Below are 9,445 nucleotides of genomic sequence, written 5' to 3'. Positions count from 1 at the left end.
CGCCCCACGACCGCGAAAGACAGTGGAGGCCGGCAGGCGTGCCCTTGACCCTCTTGGCTTGACGCTCGCCGTGGCATCCATGTCTTTCGTCCTGACCGCTTGTCCTTGCCCATTTTTTAAAATCTCTATAAAGGATTCATAACAATTTAATTTTTTTAGAAATTTCTATTTCATAATTATTTCTACTTTTATTTAAAAATTAAATAAATTCAACTACGTGTTAACCATTAGAAGGACAACAGGTATGCCTAACAAGTACATATCGCTTTTTTAGTGGGCGACATGTATCAAGGCATGCCCGTTGTGGCAGACCATGTAGATATGTTATCTGTTGGAAGAGCGACGTGGACGAAGAAGTATAAAATTACAAAATTTAAAAATGAACCCATATGTTTTCAATTTTTGGATTAAAAATATATAAATAGAAAGGTCAGCAGTCTGGTGACTGATAGGGTTGGTGATGGGGAGGGTTAGGTGTGAGCAAATTTTACCCTGTGGGGGTCACGTGTCGGGGGCCCAAATTGTATTCGGGTCAGGGGCAAATATTTGCCTGTGGGTGCTCGAAAAGAAATTTACAGAGCCAAAAAAATCACCCCCGTCTAGCCCACCAACCAGCGCCCTAGCCCAACCCACCTAACCCTAACCCTAACCCTAGCTGCCTCTCCAGTGCACTCTGCCCTCCTCAGCTTTCGCAGTCGTGCCACCCGCCTAGCACCGTCGCCGCCCCCACCCATCACTGCTCCCGTCGCCTGCCCACTACAGCGTCACACCGCCGCTCACCCACACAGCTGCGTTCGACACCCGCTCGCCTGTGCTCCTAGCTCCCATCATCGGGTTTGGGACCAAGAATGATTTTTCATCCATTAGATGTTTCAGACTTGAGTTGTATTTTTTATTCGAGTTTTAAATTGGATACTTCTTACTACACTCGGCCTGGCCCGCCTGTTGCCAGGCCTAATGGCCAGGCTGAGTATGAACAATCAACAGCCATAGCGCTTCTTTAAGGCCCACTCGCCTCATCTTCGAAAAAAAGCGCATAAACCCCGACCAATTTCCCCCTCCCTTCCCGAACCTTCCCGAATCCCTCCACTTCTTTCTCCACCCCGCCGCGCCGGATCCCTGCCTGACGCCCAAAAAAGATCCCCACACGCGGTCGGGCCTCCCAGCGAACTGAACCCGACGGTGCCCGACGCGACCCAAGTCCGAACCCCCCCCCCCTCCCCTGCCGACGCGATCCGACCGATCGGTCCGTCGTTCAATCTCCGCGGCGCAGGACTGCCAGAGAGGACTCCTCGAGCGAGTTCGAATCCCTCATCCCAACGAGGGGCAAGAGATGGTGCTGATCGAGCCGGAGCCGGAGCTCCAGGAGGCGACGCGCCCCTCGTCGCCGGTGCACGACGAGCAGGTTCCGGCCGCGGCCAGCGGGGAGGCGCCGAGGGCGGAGGAAGACGAGGACGCTTTCGAGGACGCGATCACCGACGAGCAGATGCGAGAGGTAGTGCCCCGAGCGCCCCACATCCTTACTACCTTTCCCCACTCCGGTTGCCGATTGCGGTAGTCAAATCTGGGGTTCAGTTGCTATTTGCTTGAATTAGGTCATTCCAGTTGAATCGATTGCTTGATTCGTTCGTAGAGGTGGAGTAGCGGGTATTCCACTCGTAGCCTAGTTGATTGCGGTAGATTTGGTTGTTGATAGTGATGAACCCCCTCAATTTCCCCTGTTTGTTTGCTATGTTTAGTACGTGGTGGCTGACACGCTATGATCTTCATGACTTCCAGTAATCAGACTTCATTATTCTCTAATTTGGTAGGTCCTTTTGATATCCCTGCGAATAAAGTATGTATTGCTGCCATCGTTCATATATGATAGTTGAACCTGCTATCTTGTTCAACTCTCAGAATGCAAGTGGTTCATAGGTTCGTTTTGTGATTTATAGGTGAATGATCGGCTGTTTGGGTTGGTTATAAGTAAGTGCAGTAAGGTGGGTTCAAATTGAATGCGATAAAGGCTAACTATCTAGAAAATTATGCATTCGCATCTGAGATGTACTGAGCTGATATGGTTGGTGCTAGGTAGAACTTGTTCTCGGGATTTTACTGACCGTGCTACATTTATGTAACTATTCCTTTTGCAAAATACATTTATGTAACTATTCCTTTTGCAAGATACTAACACCCCAGACAATTGCAAAAAAAAAAAAAAAAAAAAAAAAAAAAATCCAGCAAAACTAGGTGGGGTGACTAAACAACCAAATGTGGTATTTTGTAAATTATTGGGCTGGCAGTAACTGCAAGTACACAATAAATAGCAACTGGATTCGTTATCATTTTGCATCCTTTTGGAAACTATTGCTTGGATCTCATTATAATGTTTGAATTACTTCTGTTAGTTTGGGATTGGAATATTCTCTAGTATCCTGCTGGAGAGATTTGTTGAACTCTGGTAAATGATTTCTCTTTCTACTTGTTGTAGAAAGCTAGAAGCCAAGCAGATGATGCAAAAGCAGAAGGAAACAAGCATTTTGGTGCCGGACAATATGAGGAAGCATTATCACAATATGAAATGGCCTTGCAAATTGCTGCTGAGCTGGAATCTGCTGAAGATATACGCTCCGCATGCCATTCAAATCGTGCTGTATGCTTCTTGAAATTGGTAAGCTATTTTTCTGATTGGACCATAACTTTGGTGAACATAGGAAAGTATCCATATTTGTGTGGCATGATCGCTCCTTATTTTTGTGAGTCAAGTAGTGCCACAGTAGTTATGTATATGAGTATATCACTTGAAGTTGGTGCTTTACTATCACTACAGTTATCCCTTAGCTGTTCCTTTTAACTTCTTGACCTACAGTAGGCTTGTCCTTACTTTGCTGTTTAAATAAACACTGTTCAGAATTATGCTGCCTAAACTTGTTTAAACAAACACTGTTCAGAATTATCTGGTGTTTGGTAATTGAAGTCTTTTATCATTGCTCCTAGTTTTGCTAAAATGTTATTTTTGATTAGTCTAAATTTCAAATGGTTTGTACCGTTGACCTTAGTCTCTTAATTATTTACTTGGACCGGCACATCTGTTGACTAAAGTTAATTTTTGTCTCATTACAAGCAAACCCAATGCTGACTCTCTGTTATTTAGGGGAAACATGATGAAACAATTAAGGAATGCACAAAAGCTCTTGAGCTGAATCCGTTGTACTTGAAAGCATTGCTCCGGAGGGCAGAAGCACATGAAAAGCTCGAACACTATGATGAAGCTATTGCTGGTTAGTCTTTCTCCCCATAATGTGCTTTTGATCTGTCAATTTCACATCAATGCCTTTCACATAAACGTGCATCGTTTCTGAAGTTCACTAGTTTTGATTGCTGTCAATTTATTCCTATTCACAGATATGAAAAAGGTTATTGAGTTAGATCCTTCAAATGAACAAGCCAAGAGATCACTGTTCCGACTTGAGCCCCTGGCAGCTGAGAAAAGGGAAAAGATGAAGGAAGAAATGATTGGTAAGATGCTGCATTTTCCCCCAAGTATCTCAAATAGCATTATCGGCACTCATGATTTTGGAGCAAGCTGTAGACAGCTTGTATGTAAAACTGTTTTTTGTATGATGCCTATTAGTTTCCAAATGTCATGCAAAACAGTGTTATCTACTTACCGGAACAGTCCGTGATGAGATGAAGTGCTTAGGATGTAGTATGTGCATGAAACATACCAAAGTTTTTCATTGTGCATACAACTTCCGCTGAACAATGAATTGCTTAATATCCTCTCCTTTTTCATCAGGACTTGCCTGATTTATGTTGATTATCTCATGTGCTTTCTGCTTACTGATCTAGTAGCATTTATGTGTCTTTGGTGTACCCTTTTCCTTATTGCTATTAATGGGCCCATGCTACATGTCGCAGGAAAGCTGAAAGATTTAGGGAACTCTGTGCTGGGGCGCTTCGGAATGAGTGTTGACAATTTCAAAGCTGTCAAAGATCCAAACACAGGTTCATACTCCATTTCGTTCCAGAAGTAAAGTAACTCAAGGTGATGAAATACACGGATGAATATGGCCGGGCACCATATTTCAGTTATGGACTCACTGAAAGACATGGTAATTATTCAAGGCGCTTGTGTATCACATACCCGGTACATATTCAAATATAGTGCCGCCGATCATTCTCAAGGGAGCATGAACAAGAACAATCCTGGATTATTTCGTCTGTACTTGTTGCACGTCAGAGATGATTTCCCAAAGGTGCAAACTTGTATGATACACATTTTCAACCCTGGTTTTTTTCTAAAGTAGAATGTTGTTCTTATTGCTTGAGATGGAAGTGTTTTCCTGTTGCAAAACGGATTGTTTTTTATGTTGTAATTATGCCTTCTCTGTTCAAGTACTGCATTTGCAAACTTTTGATACACTTCCCGGTCCATGGCCTTGCGTAATTTGTGTTGAGTCTAGAAAGAGCTAGTCTTGTTGGCCTTCTGATGCTTTGTGACCATCTGAGCTGGTCTTGAAGTCTTCTGTCACCATCCATCATAAGGCTCCTGCACAGCGAGAATGTGTTGATAAATCGAATGGGGGTTGGTACCGAGAAATCTGTTGTCCTGTTTCTGAAAACACATAACAGCAGCCACACCAACACAAATCCGATGTTGCAAAGGTTTTCTGAAACCTTTAATCTAAGCCTCGAAAATAATTAGACATGGACCTGGGAAGTGAGGAAACAAACAAAAATCTGTGTAGCGAAAATAGTTCTATTAGATTATGATTATGATTTTATGATTTTGATAAAAATCTTGATATGTCTGTCAAGAATATATATTAGTAGGTCTCGTAGATGTAATACATGAAGCCATCGTAGTTGGATGAAGCTCGGTTGAATTGAAATAATCTCAGGAAAATTGATTACATCAGAAGGTTCGATGCTCCGAGGGTTATACAATTTGAAGCATTTTTGTTAGAAGAAGCTAGAGAAGTTTTTATATATTGGAAGGTCCGGTGCTCGGAGTTAAAAGATACTGGATGTTTACACCGGAGCATTTATTACAAAGAGGGTGCAACAGTGGAAGATCGAAAATCAACACGCGGAAGGTCAGGTGGAACCACCGCATCTTGAGCTGGACCGTGACGTCGAAGCTGGCGAGACGGCGGCACCGGCATCAAGGCCGGTGGCGGAGACGACGGGAGCCATCCAGCATCCGTAGTAGATGAGTCCGATGCTAGCAACGAACGCAAGGCCCGTACTGAAGAACAGGAGGGGCCCGCCACCCGCACGACGTCCTCTCGTCTCGTCGTCGCTGTGGGCAGTCGTGTTGTGCGCGAGGAGGACAGCGCCGGCCGCGGCGACGTTGGGTCCACCCGTGGCGGCTTTGCGCCGCGCAAGCAGCCACCACTCATGGCGGTGGACGCGCGCTTCACTTATCTGCAAAACGTCTACGGGTTAGTTCCTAACTGACATTACTATCAGTTTTTTAGCTAGCACTAAAAATAATAATGATAATTAGGTAATTATCATGTCGCTTTGGAACCGATAATGTTAATATTATCACTATCACATAAACCTCTAAGCTAACTACACAGTCGCATGTAATAAGTTAAACAAATTTTTTTCCATGAAATACGTGTGTGTGCGATTTGTGGAAATCAAACCCACTATCTCTCACCTCGCGTGAAGTTTCATTACCATCTCACATATCACTAATTATTGAAAGCAATTGGATTTTTGTCCTTCTTGTCCAAAACTTTTGACACTTGTTGTTCGAAAATTTTGACAATTATTTAGCCACCTAATTGACTTCAAATAAAAAAGTTGTCCACTACAAAATTGTTGATCTCGTCGAGTGCTATAATTTTCTTCGCCACCAGTGACAACCTTCTTCCCCTTTTAGACCTTGGTACAGCTTCACCCTCCCTTGGATCTTCCTAGAGCGCTAGCTAGCTTGTTCCTTCTCTGTTGCACAATGAGCACCACACGAGCACAAGCTCTGTTTTTCTGCCGCCACACAACCTCACCGTTCGCCGTCCTCGAGTGGATCTGCGCTGTCATAGCTAACCCGGCATAACCTCAACACCGCGTAGGGCAGTCTAGGGTGTAATTAGTTGCCTGCATGGGGTCTTCTTCGCATGGACTGTATATGCAGGCTTAGCGGAGTCCTATTTATTGAAGAGAAGAGTGTTTATTTGGTTATATCTATCTGGATAGATTGAGCTGAGTTTCTGTTTGGTTAATTGAATCTAAGCCTGCATGAGCGGATGTAAGAGTTGAGACTGTGACTGGTTGCTTTTATGGTGATGATTTTGTGACACAGATAAGTGGGTCCGCCTATATGAGTAGATGCAGAAGCCTGTATCCGCTAGGCAAGGCTGCAGGTGTACATTTATATCCGTCGAGACAGACTGAAACGGTGCATATGGGCAACCAAACACGCTTCTCCCTGATATTATATGCATCCATCGAGTCAGGATGCATTCATGCAGGCAACCAATCGCACCCCTAGTGTCTCGGTTTGGTCCAAAAGCCCCATGCTTGTCTTCTTCTTTTGCCGCTGTCATTGCCACCTTCGGTAGCGATCTGGTAATGTTCCAGCGAGCTGATGATAGCGTAGGTGAAAGTGCATCTAAACCCCCTAAGTGGGTTTTGGCTTATTGATGACAAACGATTAAGGGACTAATGGTTTGCTGAGTTTATGAACATGTTTTAAGTCCTATTGGTTAAGATAAGAATTGTTTGTGTCCCTCAAAAAGAAAAGAGAAGCGGCATAGTTACTCAATAGGTTTAAATTTATTTTAATTTTAAATTTGAGTTAAGGATAGTCGCACTATCAAGAGAGATGCATGTTAAAAGTCTTGAAGATGTCTCAGTGCTAAAAAATATTCCTTTAGGACCAAATGATGAGAGACACAATTACTCACGAACACCGGGAAATATTTTTGTTGTCTAAGCCCGGAGTCTCTGGGTTAGCCCGGATACTTCGGACTCTGTCCAGTTGGCCGAAGTTTTCGAGTGAGACTCCGCTAGAGAGTCTTGGTTTGAGTCGAAGAAACTCAACCCAGGGTTCTGTTAGTAGCCGGAGCCTCCGAGTGAGACTCCGTCAGCGAGTCTCGGGTAAAGCCGTGTGTGCTTAACCCGGAGTCTTCGGGTTGGCCCGGATACTCCGGTGTTTTTGTTGTGGCCGGAGTCTCCGAGTGAAACTTCACCAGTGAGTCTCGGGTAGGGCCTTTGTGTGCTTAACCCGGAGTCTCCGGGTTAGCCCGGATACTCCGATGTTCTGTTCGTATCCAGAGTCTCCGAGTGAGACTCCGTCAGAGAGCCTTGGCAGACCTTAAGTGTGTTACCCGGAGTCTCCGGGTTGGCCTAGATACTCCGGGTCCTGATGTTTCCGGACCCTCCAGAGAGGCTCCGGATAGCGTATTCTGCCTAAGTCTTCGTATGTTACCCGGAGTCTCCGGGTTAACCTGGATACTCCGAGTCAGTTCAAAACAGACTGTAACGGCTAGTTTTTTAAGTGAGCTATATATACCCCCTCACCCTATTTGTTGGGGTGCTGCTGAATGAACTCGTGCATACATACTTCCAAAGCCTTCCAATAGGCTCCCTAACTCCTCTAGAGCTTAAATTTGTGCAAGATTTGGAGATTAGGGTTTGGGAAGTGAGATTGAGTGCTAGAAAGCAAAAAATTCCATTTTTGAGCACTTGAAGTCATCAACGAGCTTTTGATTTGCAATCTTTTCTCTTGGAGCTGTAAGCTTCTAGACGGCAAGGCGTCACCCGGAGAGCACCCAAATTTATGGAGTGCCGTGGGAAGTTTGTGTTACCCTTGTTGAATTGAGTAAGAACCCTCTCTTGATCTTTGAGGTCGCTTGGGAGAGGAAAGGGTTAGAAAAGATCCGGCTCTTTGTGAGCTCCTCAACGAAGATGTAGGCACCTCTTTGTGAAGTGGCCGAACTCCGGGAACAAATTCGTGTCCATTTCATTTTATCGCACATTAACTTGCTTTAGCTAATATTTGGGGTTTTTTCCCGATCTACTCGTTAGTGTGCTTGTGACTGCGGTATTAGTGATAAGGTACTTAGACCTCCTCTAGAACCTCTGGTAACCCTTGGAATCACCTAGTTTTACTCTATAGTTATTCAGTTTTGATTCCCTGTATAATTCGGAGTATCCGGATAAGGCTAGAATAACCGGGTTCTGTATAATTCTGTCAAGTTTTTTAAATTGCAGGAATCGCCTATTCACCCCCCCCCTCTCTAGGCGACATCTAGTTCATTTCAGTAGGCCCATCCCTAAGTTCTTTGTCTTCTTCCGATCGCTAGCATGTACTACTTGTTGAGGTCCGGCCTTGTCTGTGTTGTTCCGACAAGCCTCCAGAGAACGCACCGCCGTGTGGGTGGACGATAGTACGGTGTTGCAACCCCTCTTCCTCATGTCACATCATAAATTGGGTCTAGCTCTAAAATGCACGAGGGTCTTAGGATTATCCCCCACCCCCTTGGCGTGCTGACGTGGGCACTAACCACCGACATGGCTCGTGTTGACCTCAATCAACACAACCTAGTCAACAAGTTGATTCATGGGCTCGGTCCACTTTGGGCCGGTCTTATAGGCCAAGGTTTTGAATCGTGGCCCATGGACCTTAGTTTGTGATGGGCCAGAATCTATTCAAAGAACCCGGTCAACATAACCTATGAACATGGGCCTTTAACCTATTTCAACCTAGTCAAAACCGCGTACCCAAACCAAGCCCCACTTTGTTTCGACCAATGTTGACCCAATCCAACTTTGATCACTGGCCATTGGCCAATCAACGTTTTGACCGTTGACTTTAACCAGTCAATCAGGCTCACTTGTTCATCAAACCACCGTTGATCAAGTCAAACCTTTATTGACCTAGTCAACACTTGACCAGTTGACCCAGTCTCACTTGTCAGTCAAACATCCTTTTTCATCTTTTCCCAAATTAAATTAAATCGGAGGAATATTCCTTCCCCTTTCAATTTTCTAATTTAATTCTCCAATGGATAGTTCGGAAGTCATATCTTCACCGTTTCAACTCCGATTTAACCAATTCTTCCACATAAATTCATTTAAAATTATGATCTATCTCTATGTACTAGTTTGTTAGTCGTTAGGGTTCATTTGTTTTTTTTCTTTTGGTGTTAATTTGGTTCTTTCTTAGTTTAGAATCATTGATCGTCGTTAATTACACTTTGAAGAAGAAGAGTTTGAAGACGAACCCAAAGATCCGGTCTGCGAGAAAGGACATGAGGACTTTGAGGAAGTCTAAGTCCTAATTTCTTGACCATAGTGGACCTATGTTTCACAATCTAAAACATCGAACTTAAAATATAATATACTTTTGCATGCTTTATAGTAGCTTTTAATTCAAATGCTTGTGTTAGTTATGACATATCTTGCTATGCCATCCCATGAGTACTTGCTTACCATGTTCCATAAT

The 9,445-nt window shown here is 44.1% G+C and overlaps 1 protein-coding gene across 1 annotated transcript; it reads left to right on the top strand.

The window, feature by feature from the left end:
• The first annotated feature begins 1,065 nt into the window (after positions 1–1,065).
• On the top strand, positions 1,066–4,407 carry LOC133903896 (uncharacterized). The gene is made up of 5 exons (XM_062345377.1): positions 1,066–1,495; positions 2,474–2,653; positions 3,137–3,263; positions 3,388–3,501; positions 3,904–4,407. The coding sequence occupies exons 1-5, from the start codon at positions 1,334–1,336 to the stop codon at positions 4,017–4,019; spliced, it is 699 nt and encodes a 232-aa protein (XP_062201361.1). The 5' UTR covers positions 1,066–1,333; the 3' UTR covers positions 4,020–4,407.
• Positions 4,408–9,445: the final 5,038 nt, after the last annotated feature.

The sequence above is a fragment of the Phragmites australis genome, chromosome 21 (assembly GCF_958298935.1).
Source record: "Phragmites australis chromosome 21, lpPhrAust1.1, whole genome shotgun sequence".
In the NCBI taxonomy this organism is placed as follows: Eukaryota; Viridiplantae; Streptophyta; class Magnoliopsida; order Poales; family Poaceae; genus Phragmites; species Phragmites australis.
This window is presented reverse-complemented; position numbering and strand designations above follow the sequence as displayed.

Bases quoted from the DNA above. Each gene is read 5' to 3' on its own strand.
- LOC133903896 (XM_062345377.1), top strand. From the start codon at position 1,334: ATGGTGCTGATCGAGCCGGAGCCGGAGCTCCAGGAGGCGACGCGCCCC. The intron at 1,496-2,473 runs GTAGTGCCCCGA...TACTTGTTGTAG, and splicing joins CCGACGAGCAGATGCGAGAG to AAAGCTAGAAGCCAAGCAGA. The intron at 3,502-3,903 runs GTAAGATGCTGC...TACATGTCGCAG, and splicing joins GATGAAGGAAGAAATGATTG to GAAAGCTGAAAGATTTAGGG.